The sequence below is a fragment of the Alternaria viburni genome (genome assembly GCF_023758015.1).
Source record: "Alternaria viburni strain BMP 2772 chromosome Unknown scaffold_10, whole genome shotgun sequence".
Classification (NCBI taxonomy): domain Eukaryota; kingdom Fungi; phylum Ascomycota; class Dothideomycetes; order Pleosporales; family Pleosporaceae; genus Alternaria; species Alternaria viburni.
Window position 1 is genome coordinate 300,293 of NW_026055779.1, and position 19,434 is coordinate 319,726.

General features: G+C 51.5%; 5 protein-coding genes across 5 annotated transcripts; 3 read left to right on the forward strand and 2 right to left on the reverse strand.

Annotated features, from left to right (window-relative positions):
• Nucleotides 1-31: 31 nt before the first annotated feature.
• Nucleotides 32-1,252, reverse strand: J4E79_005367 (uncharacterized protein; the record flags this gene model as incomplete). Its single annotated transcript, XM_049354245.1, has 1 exon — nt 32-1,252. The coding sequence occupies one exon, from the start codon at nt 1,250-1,252 to the stop codon at nt 32-34; it is 1,221 nt and encodes a 406-aa protein (XP_049211110.1).
• Nucleotides 1,253-1,635: 383 nt separating this feature from the next.
• Nucleotides 1,636-4,122, forward strand: MAK5 (ATP-dependent RNA helicase; the record flags this gene model as incomplete). Its single annotated transcript, XM_049354246.1, has 1 exon — nt 1,636-4,122. One exon carries the CDS (start codon nt 1,636-1,638, stop codon nt 4,120-4,122), a length of 2,487 nt encoding a protein of 828 aa, XP_049211111.1.
• A 247-nt stretch (nt 4,123-4,369) lies between these two features.
• On the forward strand, nt 4,370-5,296 carry J4E79_005369 (uncharacterized protein; the record flags this gene model as incomplete). The annotated part of the gene is made up of 1 exon (XM_049354247.1): nt 4,370-5,296. One exon carries the CDS (start codon nt 4,370-4,372, stop codon nt 5,294-5,296), a length of 927 nt encoding a protein of 308 aa, XP_049211112.1.
• A 421-nt stretch (nt 5,297-5,717) lies between these two features.
• J4E79_005370 (uncharacterized protein) lies at nt 5,718-6,725 on the forward strand (the record flags this gene model as incomplete). Its single annotated transcript, XM_049354248.1, has 1 exon — nt 5,718-6,725. The coding sequence occupies one exon, from the start codon at nt 5,718-5,720 to the stop codon at nt 6,723-6,725; it is 1,008 nt and encodes a 335-aa protein (XP_049211113.1).
• A 9,659-nt stretch (nt 6,726-16,384) lies between these two features.
• Nucleotides 16,385-18,115, reverse strand: J4E79_005371 (uncharacterized protein; the record flags this gene model as incomplete). Its single annotated transcript, XM_049354249.1, has 5 exons — nt 16,385-16,437; nt 16,485-17,452; nt 17,501-17,589; nt 17,636-17,701; nt 18,110-18,115. The coding sequence occupies 5 exons, from the start codon at nt 18,113-18,115 to the stop codon at nt 16,385-16,387; spliced, it is 1,182 nt and encodes a 393-aa protein (XP_049211114.1).
• Nucleotides 18,116-19,434: the final 1,319 nt, after the last annotated feature.

The window sequence follows — 19,434 nt, forward strand, 5'->3', positions numbered from 1 at the left end:
CTGATAATTGCGAAAGGATGTCTAGCCAATACTATGATGCTGCCTTCTCTGCCCTTCCCTTCGTCTTCCCATACGCTCCACCAGCCAGCTTCCGCATCTCCAACGCCCTCTTGTACGGTGGCGCAGTAGGCGGCTGTACAGGATCCAGACTAACCCTATCCTTTGGCAAATGATACGTCGCATCCGAATCATACGCCGAGAGATCACCACAAGCCAGAAACGGAGCTATCCACCGCCGACCACCCTCCTCAACATCATCCTCATCGTCCGTCTCATCCCCTAAATCAATCTCAATCGCACCATCCTCCCTGACCCGGCTCGTAACCTTCTTTTCCGGTTTCTTCGCATCTGAAGACGTTGGCTCCTCCCTCACAGGCTCGGGCAACACCGTCCCCGCCCCCAACGGCCTCTCCAAACTCGGCATAAACCCCTCGGGCGGACAAAACCCCTCACAAACCACAAACGCCTCAATACTACTCGCCCGACTACTCCTCGGCTTCGCCACTCTCACACGCTCAAACACGATTTTCAGCTGCGCAAACAGCAGATCTACGTCTTTGCCCCGGAAGATCTTGGCTACGAACTTGCCGCCGGGTTTGAGGACGCATAGGGCGAGGTTGAGGGCGGCCCAGAGGAGTTGCGATTGCACGTAGATGTCGAGGTCGTGTAGGCCGGTTACGTCGGGGGCGCCGTCGGAGATTACGAGGTCGACGGGGGAGGAGCGCGTGGAGGTGGGAAGGACGGGGTCGTAGGTGTCTGGGTCGAGGGCTTTGAGCATGAGGGGGATGGTGGAGGGGTGGGTTATGTCTGCGCGCATGGTTGTTACGCCTTCGAGGGGGGACATGGGTTGCAGGTCGATGGCTACGATGCGGACTCCTTCTCTTGGTGTGAGTTTTGGTGTCTCCTCTACCTTGTTTTCCCCTTCTCCTTCTACACCCTCCTCTTGCTTTCCCTCTTCTTTCTCATTCACCTCCTTCTTCTCCCCACCACCGCCCAAAACATAATCCCGCATATTCTTCTGCTTATCCTGCCATCCTGCTCTCCCAAACTTCTCCCCCTTGATCAGCACGCGCGAGAGAACCTGGCTCCAACTTCCTGGTGCGGCGCAGAGGTCTACGACGCGCGTTACGCCTTCGAAGAGGTTGAATTCTTCGTCTAGTTGCAGCAGTTTGTAGGCGGAGCGGGCGCGCCAGCCTTCTTCTTTGGCGAGGCGGTAGTAGGCGTCTCGTTTGTCTTTTGAGGATTTGCCCATCTTGATGCAAGTCTTGGAATTTCAGCTCCCGGGGTTCTTTTGGTTCTTGAGTGTAGAGTTGGTGGGGTGTATATTTCTCGAAATCCGGATGAAGCGATGTGATCGCTAAGAGGCTTTTGTGAAGATGTGCCGACCACACCAAGATCGATTTTTCCAATGAACTTATTCCTGCTCTTTCTATGTCCTATCCCTGTATACAGGCAGTGCTCATCCAGAGAACGTTAATTGACGTGCGAGTCATTCGCACGTGAAGTGTGGGAAAGCGCAAGTGGGCTAGAACAAAAGTGGGGCGAGCGGACTCCCGAAGGCCGACAAGTTTTCCAAAAAGTTCACGGGCGCGCGCATCCAACCCACGACAAACCTCAATCGCACCACAGCCCACCATGAAGCGCCCCAATCCCGCCCCGAAACAAGCGTCGCATAAGGGTCACAAGCCCAAACGTCAAAAACTCGACGACTTCCCGAAACCTCTTCCCCCGTCCACGAGACCCAAGCGCCGAGTCCAACTCAACGAGCTGGGATGGAAGACCGTGGAGATGCCCGATCGGTTGGAGGATACAGAGGGTTTCTACGGACTTGAAGAGATTGAAGATGTTGAGATTGTGAAGGATCCTGTTACGGGCAATCTTACCTTTGAGACTACAAAGACGGAAGATGAGGTGGCACAGGATGTCGAGGAAGCGTGGCAACGGGAGGAGGACGAGCAAAAACGCTTGGAGCAGATTACCTTTGACGAGGAGAAGGTGGTGGGACAAGACGAGAGTGTAGGGAAGAAACTGCAGGAAGCAGATGAGGAAGTCGCGTGGGAAGGCTTCAGCGATGAGGAAGATGCGCCGGCGGGGATACTGAAGCAGACGAAGGGTGCAGACGCTAAGGATACAGCTGAAGCAAGTGCTACCAATGGCGAGCCGGAGGCCAAGAAATTGACAAAGACTGAGAAGAAGAAAAGGGCGAAGGAAGCAAAGCTTAAGAGGGAGGCAGAGGAAAAGGCCAAGGCAGAGCTGCCGACGCCAGATGAGGTCGAAGAGGAGGAGGATGCCGAGGACGACGAACCCTCCGATATCGAAGACCGCGAAGACGGCGAGACCTTCGGACCTGGCGCTTGGGATATATTGGCGAACCATGCCGATGACGACGATGACGAGACAGATGTGCGCGCATGGGCTAAACTGGATCTCTCCGAAGAGATGCTGGGTGCATTGGCGAAGCTCAAGTTCTCGAAACCTACCAGTATTCAAGCGTCTACTATACCCGAGATCATGTCTGGGCGGGATGTTATCGGCAAGGCTTCGACAGGTTCAGGAAAGACACTCGCTTTCGGCATCCCAATCGTCGAGACGTACCTTGCCGCTCGCTCGACGCCCAAAGACCCCGAGGACAAGGCGCCCATCGCGTTGATCATTGCGCCAACACGTGAACTTGCGCATCAGATTAATGATCATTTGATCGCCCTTTGCGCAAAGGGCGATTTCGACTCCCCGTACATTGCATCCATCACAGGTGGTCTGTCCGTACAAAAGCAGCGCAGGCAACTGGAAAAGGCTGACATTGTTGTCGGAACACCAGGACGACTTTGGGAGGTCATGAGCAGCGGCTCAGGAGTGCTACCCAAGTTCAAGCAAATCAAGTTCCTGGTTGTAGACGAGGCTGATCGTCTATTGAGTCAAGGACACTTCAAGGAAATGGGAGAGATTCTCAAAGTCCTAGAGCCCGATGACGAGCCTAACGAGAAAGACGATATTGAGGAAGCGCCGGAATCTCAACGGCAAACTCTTGTGTTTTCTGCCACTTTCGGAAAGGAGCTGCAGCACAAGCTCGCTGGAAAGCAGAAGTATGGTGGTGGAGATCTCATGAATCAACAACAATCGATGGAGTATCTACTCAAGAAACTTCAGTTCCGCGAGGAGAAGCCAATGTTCATCGATGCCAACCCGACTTCGCAGATGGCAAGTAGACTGCAGGAAGGTCTCATTGAATGCGCAGGACCTGAGAAGGATCTGTATCTGTACTCGCTACTAATGTTCTACACCAAGAAGCGCGCTCTTGTCTTCACCAACTCAATCTCGGCAGTACGTCGTATCACGCCATTCCTGACGAATCTGGCTCTGCCAGCTCTACCCCTACACTCCAACATGCCCCAGAAAGCCCGATTACGCTCCATCGAACGTTTCAAAGAGCGACCCGGATCCATCCTAGTAGCCACAGACGTCGCCGCCAGAGGTCTCGACATACCCAAGATAGACCTAGTCATCCACTACCACCTCCCCCGCGCCGCCGACACCTACGTCCACCGCTCCGGCCGCACCGCCCGAGCCGACGCATCCGGAGCCAGCATCCTCATCTGCGCCCCCGAAGAAGTCGGCGGCGTCCGTCGCCTCGTCGCCAAAGTGCACGCCCGCGCCAGCGACGCCCCCAAATCAAAGAAAACCGCCTTCTTCATCCGCACCCTAGACATCGACCGCCGCATCGTCTCCCGCCTAAAGCCTCGCGCCACCATCTCCAAACGCCTCGCCGACACCGTCATCGCGAAGGAAAAGAAACACAGCGAAGACGATGTACTCCGCCGCGCAGCTGAGGATCTGGGTGTGGACTACGATAGCGAGGAGTTTGAGAAGGAAGCGCCCGGGAAACGCGGGAGGGGTAGTGGCCGTAAGAAGAAGGAGAAGGAGGCGAGTGAGATGACGAAAGGAGAGATGCAGGCTCTTAGAGCGGAATTGAAGCATTTGCTTAGTCAGAGGATTAATACGGGGGTTAGTGCGAGATATCTTACTAGTGGCGGTATTGATGTTGATGCGCTTATGGCTGGGGAGGGGAATATGGAGTTTTTGGGTAATTTGGATGGGCTGGGGTTTGATGAGGTTGTCGAATAGTCATGTCGTAGAGGATGATCAATTGTACGCAAGTCTTAGCGACCGGTTTCACGAACCTTCTAGGCTTTGTTTGGCTTTCGAGATAATAGACTGCGGGATTGCGAAACGCAAACCGGGGAGCGCTTTGTGGGTTATGTCCGCACAAACACTGCATTAGTATATTGTCTCCGTCGTTCCGCGACTGTTCGTAGCTCATCATACAGAACGGTGTCATTTGGTAGTCTTCTTCATGTCTTCAACTGCAATTATGGACTCAGATAATCAGACCCAGCCAAGGGACGATGACAGAGCGACAAGAGACGAGTCCTCCGCCACGGATACCGACGTCCCAACCACCACGGAAGTGCCTCTAAAGTCACAGTTTGCTGGCTACATCACGCTTGAGTATCTCCAAAGCATGTTTGTGCAGTTCACAATATGGGCACCCGTCATCTACACCTTACTCCACTTCCGCGCCAATTTCTTCACCAGCGATGTCCTCTTGAGCGCTCTGGCTTCTGCACTATTCCTGCCAAACATGTTCATCTGCATCCTCGCCATCACAATCGAGTACCTGCAAAAAACCATTGACGCACAGAAGAGAACTCTAAGAGAAAATGCGGATACGGCGAAGGCATTACAAGACGAGAAGAAGGCTTTATCGGAGGAGCTCTCTGGGTGCATCCAAGCAAGAGAAGAAGCACATAGCAGGCATCGACAACGCATCAACGAAGCCCGTCTCAGGCACTACACATCTCTCCACAAGCACCAAAGCAGCACCATCAGTTTCCTAGAACATCTATCCAGAACCCACACCAAGACCCCCAACTCTCCAGCGCTGAATATCCCGTTCGATAAGGTCTACATGATGCGATCAAGAACACAAACGCGACTGAACATAGCGGAGAGTATGGAGAAGATCCTGTACTCGAAGACTTTACGCGCGTTGAGAGACGAGGGAGCTGATGGCTTTATCCGCGAGGCAGAGAGTGATCTGGAGAAGGCGGCGGTGGTAGATGGTTATCTGATGCATTTGGAGGATCTGGTGAAGAATCCTGCTGCTCCTGCTAGGGTCGATTCTGGGTTGGAAGTGAGGTTGAATGGGCATAGGGAGAGGCTGGAGAGGTATTGTGAGGGGGATTGGAGGGTTAGGAATCATTTGAGGAAGGTGGATAAGGATGAAGAGCAAGAGTAGGTAGAGGATTAGGACCAGAGCATATGTGGTGCACGCGTAGGTAGAGGAGCGTCGGGATGTCATATGTGTGAGAGCGTTTTGTGCGCTCTACTTGTCATAGCAACTGTTTCTCATGAAGTTGCGCATCCAGTAGCGGATGTTTTCCTACAAGCGCCTGGCAGTTGACACCCAGTCGCAGTTTCCCGAGATACGATGGCGTTTTCTTTCTCGCAAGTCCCCCTGGGCAAACTACGTGGGGTCATGTAACGTGGTTGCCTGATTGATGGGTAGGATGTCAACAACAAACAGCAAATGACGTAGTATAATCCGTCCCACCCTATCGCCTATATGAAGAGGTATTCTGTCGTAGCCAGTGATCTTTCGAATAATGCTACCACACCACGAGTCATCCCAAGGAAAGATAGCGATGGCAACGAGCGCAATGTCTACACCTGCCCCATGTTCAAACCCGAAGACGCTTGCCATGGACCCCAACATCAACAAAGACACGCTCACCTCGGAAGATGATGAGACGCTTCAAAAGATCGAGAATGCGATGATGGACGAGCTCGATCAGGTCCTGCGCAGACTTGCTAACACATCGCCGCATAAACGACGCTACTTCTCGCCAGGTGCGTTGTTACTTCTTGTTCTCTACACACTGATCCACGTTGTGTTCATCCAGCCCGCATCTTCGCTCCTAAGTCGCCAATTCCTCATTCCCATCATCTTCATGGTATTCATAGAAGTCACCTCCGAGGCCTATCTGGAACGGATAGTAGGATCGTACGAGAAGATCGTTGACAGAATGAGAGACTTGGCCCGGCTTTCACTCAACATGGCACATACCTGTGAGAAAGCGCTGCAAGAGGCCGAGGAAGCGTCCGACCAAACCGCGGCGTACAGGACGACCTTTTTCCGCGCCTTCCACCAAAAACTAAATGAAATGCGTCTGGAATACTATCAAGCATACCTGGATCACTACGGAACTCTGATCAATTACGCCGAACTCATTACCAAGAAGGCGAAGACCATGGCTGCGCCGCCTAAAGTCAAAGGCGCGAAGAGGAACTGCGGCAACCGCACCAAGAACGATAACAACGCTCTTACGGAGTCTCTGGAGAACTTTACTGTCGCGCTCAAACAGCGGCAGTCTACGGCGAGGCTACAGATTGCAGTAGCGGAGAAGATCAAGGACATACTCGATCGCGAGGGCTTGTTACCGGAGGAAATTGATCGACTAGTGGATGAGGCGGAAGAGGATGTTGAGCGTGCGCAGGAGGCATCGAACTTTCAGACTCTATCACCGGGCTCCAGTACGTCCAACTCCATCGCATCGCCATTACCGGTCGCTGGGAGCGTTGATAGCAAGCTGGAGAAGCATTTCGAGGACTTGGATAGGTGGTTCCAGAGTGTGCGGGATCGGCCTGTTGTCGCAGATGAGAGCTGAGGAGGAGCATGTTGCGGAAGATCGTGGCTACAGTGGGATCGGTCGAGCTGCAGGGGAAGTGGATGGGGATGATGGACTAGAGGCTACGTGCACTGATCCTGAGTATGTGTCCCCCTGCGGCCTATCCTGAATGCGATTTCAGTGAAGAAAACATGGCATATGTCCCTTCTTATCTCTCCCCACGGCTGCGTGACAGGAATTCGCGATTGATGCTGTGTGCTGTATTCGTGACAGGCCATGTCCCGAAACGACGCGCTGGTAGGTGCATTTGACGTCTTAGTAATCGATGACGTAATCACCTGGGCGCTCACCTGGGTGCGCGCGCCCAGCTCTCGGAATCAAAGCAATACCATCCTTTTCAGCAGATCTCTCCAGGGTACCTAATCCATCTTCTGTAGCGACATGATCGTCTTCGAAGACACGAAAATGCGAGTGTAAGGGAAGCAGAAATGACGTTATCTCGCTCTTACACTGCTAAATTCGCGCCTGCGACGCGACACTGTGGATCGTCAGAAGCTGCTGAAAAGCCAACATTCGATCAGGCAAACCAGCCTTGCCTTCTCCACGACAATGATCATATTTGGCGCCGCCGTTGCGCAGATGGTAGTCTACCTGGGCTGCATCTCGACCGCCACCTCCTCAGCTGCGCTCAGCCTTGCGGGACCATGCGCGCCACGAGGAACAACTCACTTTTGCACAGCCCGACGACCACGATATAGCCATCCTTCATAGCAAGCGGAACTTAAATCCCTGGCTTGTTGCAATATCTTGCGTTGCTGCGTTGCAGATAGGCGGCGTTCACAGTTCGTTGCCTCTTTGGTTTGTGTCAGCAAGAGCTCGATCCGCGCAGGAGGTCGCCAGCGTTCGCGTCGCGTTCTCGAAAATGCTTTTAAGGTAGGAATATACATTGTGTTAATGACTGATTACTTATTAAGACTCGGATGTATGTATGCGACAAGAGTTTTAGCCACCTCTGGTGTCCGTCAAAGCTTTGTTCAGCCTCGTGTTCTCGCTACACGAAGTTGGGTTGGTAGCTTTTCTATTCGTCGAATCTTCACCGATCGCCCTGCGATGACTTGCTCTTGCATGTATTACGCATAAGCCGAGGGGTTGTATTTTCAGCCTGATGTGCGCTCAACTGTGTACTTAACGATCTCTTCTCGCTCTTTTATCGAAGCTTTCCTACCTCGCACACATTGTAGCAACGGTCGAACATACTGCGATGACAGCAGTAGATCATCTCCCATGGCGGTACGATCACTGGAAGAGACACCCAGAGAAGTTGGTTCCGCGGGATGAGTACGTGATAGTGTCGATACGTGAGACCAGCGTGAGTCTATGTACAAGAGATCTACTTTGACAAGGCTAAGCTTACATAGGACGGGGTCAGATTTACTCAGTATCTAGTGCGCGACAGTGATATACCAGCGCTGTGTGAGCAAACAGCCGAACCAACCATGGATACAAAATGGGCTCTTGAACTGTTAGTATGCTTAGTCACGGCATCTTGTACTCTACTAACTTATCGTAAGCCTTATAACTGCCTGTCCCGAAAGTTTTTCCGAGCACGGCTTGGTTCCGTATTCGATTGACAGTGTTGTTGCTCTGCACTCATACTGGCATATCCCATATAGCTACATCCCTTCATTCGGCTTAACCGTAGAGTTATCGATGGCGTTCTCCCCTCTACTGCATGACTCCAACTGGAAGGGTAAATTGACTTCGACGGCAATGCCTACACGTCTGACGGGAACTGACAAATCATTGCAGGGTTTTTTCAAGGCCTAGGAGGTGTAATTACGACCACCTACAATAGCGCCACACGTCAGACATTTGCATTATGCCTTGGGAAGGACGATCTTGACCGCATCGTGACACGCGTTCAGCAAGCTCAGAATTTTGCGTCCAACCCATTCCTAACTTCGGTAATTCTACTGTCCATCAACGAACAACCTGTTCGAAACATGGGAATACAAATATCCAGAGATTGTCGAGAGATGGAAGCTACAATGGGCTACGACAGTGAAGATGACGAAATTGACTTGGACCGAATGCCAGAGAGCTCGCAAATACCTCAGCGCCTAAACCGTCTCTTGTCTAGAGTTGCAAACCTTGAGTATATCAATTACTTGATGTTGACTGCACAGAACCGCTTGGAAAGCCAGATCGAAAGGTTGCCTGGTGAACATTGCCTCAGTACATGTAAGGAATTACGAGAGCAGCTGGTATACACACAGGAAAGTCTGGAAAATATAAGCTCTCTCGCTAAAAGAAGTAAGGATTTACTTCAAGCCATGGTGCAGACGGTACGTATCATACATTAAAAAGTCCGAAAGTAGTACGCTCACGATTACAGGTAAACGCGAAGCTTCAGCAGCAAGGTATGACAATGGCAAATGACCTGCACGTAAAGTACACACTGACCTCGTATCTTCACCTTCACAGACAACCAATTGAATCATCGATACGGCGCCGATATGCGACTCATCACGGCGATCACTCTCATCTTCCTGCCCGGAACATTTGTCGCAACGTTTTTCAGTACTACGTTCTGGGACTTTTCTCCCGACAATAACGGCACGAAGGTGACATATTGGGTGTATCTGTACTTCGTGGTTACGATAGGTCTGACCCTGTTGGTGCTTGTTGTATGGAGGAGATTCATTGCGCTTAAGCGACTGACGACGAAGATAGCAAGATTGGGGCGCCGATTCCCTTTATTAGGAAGGCTGATACGAGAGAAGAAGGTGAATGATGAAGAGTCGGGAAAGAAAGGTGACTGAGGCATATCTCATATGATTTTTGATTAGATTCTTCTAGCCCATATAGCCGAATAAGCATGTGTTGAACGTTGATGACCATGTCGTTCTGATAGAGCGGATGAGGCAAATCTCAACCATGGTACAGTCATCTCGCTAGTTCAGTGTTGTTTGCCCGAGCAAAAGTCGTCTCGCTCAATTTCTCATTGCACTCAACACATAACGAAACAAAATATCGAGAATCTACCGCTATCAGCGCAACACAATGGTTTCCGTATGTCCAGAAAAGGTCAAGTTGGATTTGCTGCTACATACTGCCGTGGACCACGTGAAAGCGCAGGGTGTTGGTATCGGCATCTTACAGCAGGCTAGATGCGCAAAAATGGGCGCCTTGATGCCAGGACTACTGCCTACCGAAGAGCGTAGATACGGCATTACACGCGCAAACTTTCCGACCGAAAACGTCAAGACACGCGAAAGAGCTGAGCTACTTGCTATATTACACGCTCTCGGTCTGGCTTCCAGCACGATCAAGAAACGATGTCCGCCAGATGTCAAACTGCGGACTATACAGATCTTTTGCGAACATCCGTCGGTTATATATACTGTCAAGCATCACCTTCTGTATTCCCCAGCGAGCCTCGAAGACGAAGTGAGTGGAAACGACCGCGCCATGATCAAGAGAGTTGTCCAAGCCATTCAAAAACTCGAGAGAAGATCTTATAAGGTCTTCTTAACAATCGCAAACATGGAAGACGACGCGCAAAAGAAGGTAGGCTTGGCAGCAAGACAACGAGGCAGGTTCGCGTGTCGACAACGCCGCCGATTGCAGCACGCGCGGGAAAGAGTATCAACAGTAGTGCGTCGCACCTTGGAGAACGAAAACTCTACAGAAGCGCTCGTAGAGGGGATTCAGGAGCTCAGATTAGCCCATTAGGCACGTTATCACCAGACATCGTCGTCCGTATCGCCGGCATCAAGCGCCTCGATGGCAGTTCCTCCTTCAACAAATGCTTCATCTTGATCCATCCACCTCATTTCCTCATCCAACACGGCCCTCCTATGTCGCCACTCCCGGAACAGTCTTCGACCGCACAGCTTCCACATTATGTTCGTAAATGAGGTGAGGGCGCCAAAGAGGAGGAAGCTCGCCACCGCATTTTCGAGATACCACATGGCGTATGCGACGCATGCGACGATCGATAAGAAGATTGACGTGTATAAGATGATCTTGAGAGAATAAATCGAGAGACCCTCGATTTCGGCATCATCGATTGTGGAGACGGGTGTTGCGCTAGGAGGAGAGAGCGATATTTCGCTTTCGACAGTCGGTGACATGACCTCTTTGGGGGAGGTTGTGGGGAGGGGTCGAATCGGGAAGTGCGTTTGCGTTGTCATTGTCCGTTACCATCTGCAATGTAGGCAAGATCCAGTAAAGTTGATAAATGTTGATAAGAAGACTGAACGCTGCGCAACACAAATTGCAAAGCGAATCGAGCAAGGCCCCATCGAAGATATAGGTACATCCCAGTCATCTTTTCAAGAAGACACGTTGTCATGAGTGCCTCGGGATGGGGCCATCTCACGTACATCCGTTCGATATTGCCACCACGCCACAGTCAACATCATTGCAACATTGCATACAGTTTGCCACAGAACAAAAGCGACCCACCATCTCCAACCGCATCCCTGTTTTCTCGCAGTCTCAAGTCCAGTCCACCATCTCCAATTGAATCCCTGACTCTTCGCCAGCTCAACTCCCCTATCTTTATCTCTCCGTACCGCATAAAAGTCCACCTTTCCGTCCGATAAGTCGCTCCTCTTCATCAACCCAACGTCTGCCTCGTCATCCCCAATCGTTCTGCTCACTCTCCACTTGTCCTTCGCCAGTTTCTTCCATAGCAAGTCTATAATAGTCCCCCCGATTGCAAATAGAAGTGGAGGATAGAGACGACGGACTCCTTGGTGAATTAGGAGGCAACGGAAAATTTGCAGCCAAATGTATTTGAGGAGCGTGTCGTAGGTAATAAACCCGAACGTGCGGAAGGACAGTGGCTGATCTTCGTAGCGAAAGTGATCAAGTTCGTCCAACCATTGTCGAAAACCTGAAAGAGTTGGTCGAGGGTTAGGTCGTGGTAGATGAGCATCTAGCTGTTTCTCGCTGTAAACCGAGGGCTGTAGCAAGAAGTGTTCTTTTTGCGAAACCATATTGTTGTAATAGTGATCCAATGCCGACGAAAAGTGAGGAGATGATCTCGTACAGGAAGCGCAGCAAGGGAAGTTGTGTTTGGAATATATGAGTAGAGGAAGGCTGTGTTCATGCGCGATGCGGCACAGTAGCGTACAAGTTACGCGCTAGGGAATCTGCCTTGCTGCGCCACTTGATGTCTCACTTTAGCGAAAGATTATTGGCAGCACATGCAACCAGAAGCAAAAGCAATTCTCCAATCTGGTGGCGTCAAGATAAATGAAGGCAGTGGTATACACGCAGAACATAAACAAGATAAGCGTCCGCGGCGCCACAAGCAACACCGTCTCCAACCCATCACATTGTCTGAGCGACACTCAGACAGACTTTGGAGGCTAAGAATCTGATCCCTTAGACTCCGATGGTTTGACAGATATCAGCAGAATGTCAGTAATTCGCTTCATGACTCAATCTTGCTGACGATTGCAAGAAGTGCTAGCAAAGCTTTCGTAAATCAGCAGGAGATTGACATGCTCAGCGACTGATATGACTCACAAGTACCAACAGTAAGGATGAAAGCGGCGACTGTGAACGCCGTTTGCACATCACCGCCTCTCACTGTCCACACAACACCCACTACAGTTGCTACCACCCATGGTAGCGATCCGATCAGTCCAATGCGGAAGCCGCTCCAACCCTCAACAAATTCTAGAGCATGGCGGCGGTCAGCTTGGCGAAGGCGAAATACCCAGTCAATCCATTCGCATTCTGTCTTGATATCCTCTGGATGCTCGTACGCATAGAAGATCTCCTGCAGGGTGAAATCGTCTGTCGACACAACTTCTGGGCGAGTCATGGGCGTGAAGGATAATAGTCGGATCTGTCTCAACGTCTTGAGTGATAGGTACCGTCGCCAGAAGCCACAAATATACTGTTCATACTCTCGATGGAGTGCATGGAAAAACTCTTGGTCGGTTCGAATCATACCCGGGTACTCCTTCCTGGCTACCTGAATTTGACGTCGTATGCAGCCCTGGCTACCAGGTCTGTAGCACATGAGATTCAAAGAGCACGTTGGTTTGTTTAAGCCATCAACCGTTGGTGAGACTGCTCTTTGGGTTGGAGGGAGGATAGTGGACTGATCGATTGCATCTGATGCTGGTGTAATTGCGTATGAAGCGGGACGCGTAGGCTTTTGGGGATCTTTTGGACGTCGTACGTCAAGAGCGTCTTGCACTTCAGGGCTTGGTGTAACTTTGTATTTGGCCAAATGTGGAGGATCAACACTGCGACGTGTTCCTACCAACTTGCTAAATCTGGCATCCATACTGGGGTTTTGCGTCATCTTGAATTTTCCTTAGAGCCTGTGTTTCTGCCAGATTCCGATATGCAATCCAGATATTCAGATCGAAATAGAAGATGCCAGTAATACTATATCCGCTGTTGGTGTCAGCCGCAGCTGACTCTCCCCTGAGCCTGGGCAACTCAGCCACCACCACACTAACTATTTAGGGCTCAGGTCAGCCACCGAGAAAAGCACGTTCACTATCATCTCAGAGCCATGTGTTTGGGCTAGATCGGGCGCAGCGACACGGCTCAGTGATATCTTGCATTGCTATGCGCCGCAGCAACCAAGCGGCAGGTGCGCGAAATATGCACGATGCGTCACTACGTCATTCAGTCCTTGATAATCTAAATCTTTCCCCCTCATTTTTCCGAACCAAATTCCTCCACATCTTTATACCCGACAGCATGCAGATCCAACCCATCCTCTAGAATCTCATCAGCATCTAACAACCCAATGACAGCCTCGTCATCTGCAATCGTCCTTCTCATTCTATAACGCCTGTGCCTTATCAAAAGAGTAGCAGCCGTGGACACCCACAGCGGGAGAAAGAAAAAGGCGAGGATGGGGCTCCAGTGTACGGAGGGAATCACCCAAGGGAGTGTGAAGAGGTAGGTAACCCAAGCGAATGGGATGCAAATGACGCACATGAGCATATCTGTCGTGTTGCGTATGTTCCAGAAAGTGCGTGGTCTGTTGCGACGAACACGAAGATGCTGTGGTTTATTGGTTGTTTTGCTCGGAGACGAAGGACGCGGTAGAGTGCATAGCAGCTGTGACGGTGGATGTAATTCTGAGTTTAGCGTTCGTGCTAGTGATGATTCCCGTGGCAGCGCTACGAGAGGCTCCTTCTCGTAATTCTCAGCTGCAGCTATTGTGATAGACTTGATATGCCCCTTAGTGCTGGACTTTGTGGATATTAAGCGCACAAAGGAGATTTTTAATCGTTTGGTATATATAAAGGTGCGGCTGTGCTGCCACCTTATCAAGTCGCATGCAGTACAGATGAGAAATCTGCCTCGCTGCGCCTCAAGATTTGGGGGCCAGAACTCACCGTGTAACGCGAATACAGGTTGGCAACCCAACGGGGGGTGAAGCAGTGCGTTCATGATGTCTTCTCTCCCAGCGCGTCTCAACTGCTTCATTCCGCATGCTCTGCGCTGTGCGCTTCCTTTCGCATCACATGTCGTTGTCTGTCACCAACTCTTTCAAACCTATCCATTGATCATCTCCATCAAATTGCTTGTTTCCATTCACACCAAATAGTGCAAGTAAATAAAAGTGATATACCGAAAGCGAGGTCCATGCGAAGTCCATGGCGATCGTGATTGACAAGGTCCGTTGGGTGGATCGAGCAGTGTAACCACCACAGATGCGAGCGAATAGAGAAAGTTTGTGGTTAAATGCGACATATCAGAGATCTTGTATTGTGTGTAGTTAGTGGTGAGTACGCGATAGCGATGCTAGCTTCCTAGTAGGGGAAGAGAGTCGACTCTGCTATGCCTGGCAAAGCGAAAGTTCTGCGAAAAGGGCTCAGGGCATGTGAGAATATCATAGACTTCGTAACAGCACGTAACGCTAAGATGCTCAATAGATACCAAGCAATGCGATGCGTGATTCGTGACTCGTCACATTCCTCCTCTTATCCAGCTCTTTCCCAAGCGCATGCTCAAACAGTGTATCCAACCAAAATAACTCCTAACATGTCCTGGTATATATTCATCCCTCTTCGTCTCTGCGTCGCTGCCTTCTACTACATGACGGTGCATGGGATGACGCAGCACTGGCAATCGTCACCGCACCAGCATGGCGCCTTGACGGGACCAGGCTTGACGATAGACGTCGTGCTCGAAGTTGTAGACGCGGGCATATTTGCTGATTATAGAGAGAGATCCGCGACGGATAAATGCGATACGATGTTATGCGGCGCGACGCGATGCCCGATAGAGTGGTAAAGGCGGCGATGAAGGATGCGATGTGGACGCAAGGGGGATGACGTCTCAAGCACTACCAGACCATTAGCGAACATCTCCATCAAACTTGGGTCCTGCACGTACAGATGAAATGCGATATATACAACAAGAATGATATGTCCAGGAACAGATATGCGACAATGAGAGTGGGTGCACGAAAGCAGAGATGAGGTTTACAGGGCAGCAGGCCTTCGGATATACTTAAGTGACGCCATGTTGCCGCGCGCCACAACTGCCATGTTCCAGCCCTGCACGCCCGGCCGAACTAGCTTCAGATGGGGCCGCTTGGCGCTGGTGTATCTTGACATTGGATGTTATTAGAACATAGACGCGCGACTCGAGTTACAAGAAGCGCCGGTGGGTGATAAGAGACGAGTAGTACGAGCAGAGGAATCCGGACTTGATGTACGTTATGAATAAGTTGTTTAGTTCAAGATGTAGGTATTGGTATAAAGCCATCAATCCAATGCAACACTCCAGAAGACTCCAAACCCCAGATCAAAGCTCTCAAAGCCTCATTGCCTTGAGCGCATGGTGTCGCTTTCGCTATACCTAAGGAGGTCGCTCAAAATATCTCAAAAACACCTTATGCCAATCATCGTTCCCTTATCGTGCCCGTCGCCTGACGCGTGCCGTCGGTCACCGCTCCGGCACGCGCACATGCTATCGTCGGTCGAAGCCGTATGCGGCTCTTCATATTGTCGTCGCCTTTACATGACAGTGCAAGGAATGCAGCAGCAACTGCAGTCATCGGTGCTGATGCAGCTGCACTTTCCGCCCTGAGGCTTAACGATCGAGCCGGCGGCCGAAGAGACAGAGTTGGTAGAGGCAGGCATTGCGAGATATATAGATGCGTGGATCGCGCGCGTTCAGGAAGCGTTATGACTCGGAGGATGGCGGTCGCGGGTTCGTGACTGTTGGTTCAGAAAGATGACGGAGTTGCGCTGCGATGACGTTAGCGGTGTTCGCAGCCACAAGATCAGGACTGGAACTTACAGTTTGTGCGATGAAGGTGCGTGAAAGGTGAGGGTTGTAGCGGGATAGTAGGCAGTGGTATCGAGGAGGCAAAGGGGAGATTAATACGGTCGCAGAGGGCATCCAGCCCTGCTTCAATGCTGCGCGTGGCGCTAGGCCAATGACAGGCCGACGCTAGGGGCTGCATGACGTCGCCCGCGTGGCAGTGAACGTGGCTAATGCCGCGCGTTCGGTCAGAGGCGCGCGCGGGGCATGCAGAAGATGGAAATGCATGGCAGATGGTGTGGAAATGTTGTATTGAGATCTATCCAGATGGCGAAATTGTAGGAAAGGGTATTGCTAAACATGAGATGAGGAAAGCCCAACACCGTGTCTCGCCGTGAACATGCAGGTCTTGTTCGCATAGCGCCTTGTGTGGATTAGACGTCCCTCCAGGTCGGTTGGCCCTTCTCTGTGAATGGTGTTTTGACGGCTGTGGCATGTTAGCTAGGCCAAAGAGAGTGTTTTCAGTAGTCTTACCATTACTGTCTCCGAAGGGGTCATCCTCATCCTCCTCTGGCTCACTGTCTGGTTCGACGCGCTGCGGAGGCATGGGGATGCTCGTGGGCCTAGGCGGCTTCGGAGGGGCAGACTCATTCAGACCCATACTACCCATCGCAGCTTCAGCAGCAGACACGTTACCCTCTTCGTTATCACTATCGCTGTCGTCGTCGATGCTCTTGTCCATAAGCTCGAAGGCCATGAGGCCCTTGACTAGCTCGTCGTTGGCGTTGAGAAGACCGCCAATGTACTGCTCGGACTCGACCAAGTGGATGTATCGCAAGATCTGGCGACGCAGTTGCTTGCACGTCTCAAAACGTCGCATGACTTCCGCGTTCTCGCTGACACGCTGTTGCTCTCGGTTGATGAGTTGTAGGCCGTTCAGCAGATTCGTACTGGCGACGTTTGCCGATGCCATCGTCTCAAGCATCTGACCCTTCTCCTTTTCCAGGTTGAACGGCTGCCCCTTGGTCTTCTTCTTGTCTTTCTTATCCCTCTTGAATAGCGAAGTGGTTGGAAGAGGGGTACCAGCACCGAGTACAACAGGTGTGGTCGTCCGTGAAGATGACGTATGGGGTGGCTCCGGCCGCCTGCTTCTAGGAGGAGACTGCGAATGCTCCTCACGCTCGCGCGCAGCTTCGGCATCTTGCTGTCGCACAATCCGAGATTGTTGTGGCTGGGGACGCTTGGTACGAGGAAGTTCTTTGTGTAGTGCAGCTATCCGCTCAAGGCCAGGCGTTCCCTTGTATGCGACAGCCCAACTTCGGAACAGAACGTTGGCCTTCTGCCGAACTTCAGCATCGACTGTGTCGTCCCTAGCCAGGATGCGGAGTCGCTCAAGAAGTGGCTCATCCGCGAACGCTTTCTGGAATCTAGTTCCAGCATTCTGAATCAGAGCGTCCATTATGACAAGGGCGCGGATCTGGCGATGTACATTTCCATACTTGCTGCGGACTTATTAGTTCATGTTGTGGATGTGCGAGAATCTGGCTTACAGCTTCTTTCGCAGAGCTCGTGCTGCTTCCGTAGGACCAGATGCCTGGATGCGGATGACCTCGATGAGATCAACGACACCACCGACATCCTGTACTAATTAGCAAGAGACATGCAATCTTAACAGGACAACTTACATTCTCCTCGTATTGCTCGCTCGTCAATCGATCGATCTGGACCGTGACAGCCGAGAAAGCGTGCTTCTACGTTTGATCCATGTTCTTAGTACCGTGTGACAGTGTTCAAAGAAGCATAGCGGGCAGGGGTTCTCGAATATCGGAAGGTCCGCGTATGCTTTGGGGTCCTTGTGGTGATGAAGTGTTTTGCGAGGGGGTTCGATTGAAGCCTCGACTGACGACTCGCTTGACAATGACAGACTTTTGCGGTACAAAGGAAGTGCTTGCAGTTCAGAAGATGCACTGCTATACGAAGAAGAAGTTCTACGAAGCGTCTCTCCGTAGAGAAGCGGTTGTCCGTCGTACCAAGAAGCGTGGGAAATCATGACTACGGTAGGAATGGTGATTTGAAGGATGAATGAAACGGGGCTGCTGCGGAAGAGAACATGGTATTTGAACGCTCTTAAGGAGAAACGAGTCTGAAGAAGAACTTACAGGCATCGTACGTTTGTCGCTTCGTTTGACCCTTCAGGGTAAGACCTGCTATATTTGGGAGGCGAGAAAAACAAAGCACCCCGAACAGGATGTTTGCTTGGCTGTCAGAACGAATCTGGACAGAATCAGGGTCTGGTGTTTGCACCACGGTCTGAGAAAGGTCGGAGGGTCGGTCTGGAAGGAGAGAGCCAGTGTTACAGATAAGAATAGAACACTCGGGGTTCAACGGAACATGTGTTGACGAGAGGTGCAAGGTTTGCAGGAAGTCAGAGCTGGTGGCAGAGCTTCGTAGCGGAAGTCTAAGTAGTAATGGTTGCCTATGCGCACGCGATAAGATGAAGCTATGGTTGCTTGGTCGGGCGCAAGCCCCCCGCAGTGGGGTGGCTTTGGGCTGAGTAAGGGACCATGGAAGTCGCGACCCACCACACCAACCCTCTTCACCTCATCTCTCACTCCGCTTCCATATCGTGTCGCTTCACGCATAGAGTCAGCATGGATGCATCGAACGCGCTGCATCACGATGGGGACACGGGGACAACGAGAGAACGAACTGGTGATGACGCGTGAGAGACCCGACGCGCGCTCACTCACCCTCTCTCACCACACGTTGCTTTTATCTCATATCGCTTGAACTAACCTGAAGTATGCAGATGCACTCACATTCGCTCGTCAACTTCTAGTTTCACGGCCATCAATCAGCCCTCGACGCAGTTTTCGACGCCTCCCTCGTCAACCGCGGCACCCGTGCAGCAGAACCAGGCGCGCCGGAGAGCCGCCGTGCACGAGCGACGGCGACACAATTCTACTGTTGCGCGCTATCTTGGTCTTGGTGGCGCGGACGAGCCAACGCATCTCGAAATACGTGCTCCTTCGCCGGCAGTACCGAGTAGCCCGCCTCCGAAACCTCGACGCAAGCGACCTCGGTTGGCCGCTCAAGGGAACAAACCAGATGGCAGACGCGTGAATCTGGAAGGAAACGGGCTCCCAGAACAACATCGAGTATCGGAGAGCTTTCGGGTAACAAAATCTACACGCAATTCCGCGACCTCTAGATCTAAGGCTCGGCTGTCGACGAGAACGCAGTCCATATTTGTTGACGATGCGCAAACCCAACGATCGACAACAACCGGCAACGGAACGGCGGTTTCACACCAGGACAGTATCAGTCAAGCCTGCAATGTGACAGATCATGGTTTCGCGAGTCCTGAAACCATACGAAATGTTAGCCAGGATACAGTAGCTACATTGCCTGTGCAGCATCCGACCTCACTCTGCGAATTTGATTTCGACGATAACGACTTTGATACCAGTGAACCTGAACAAGT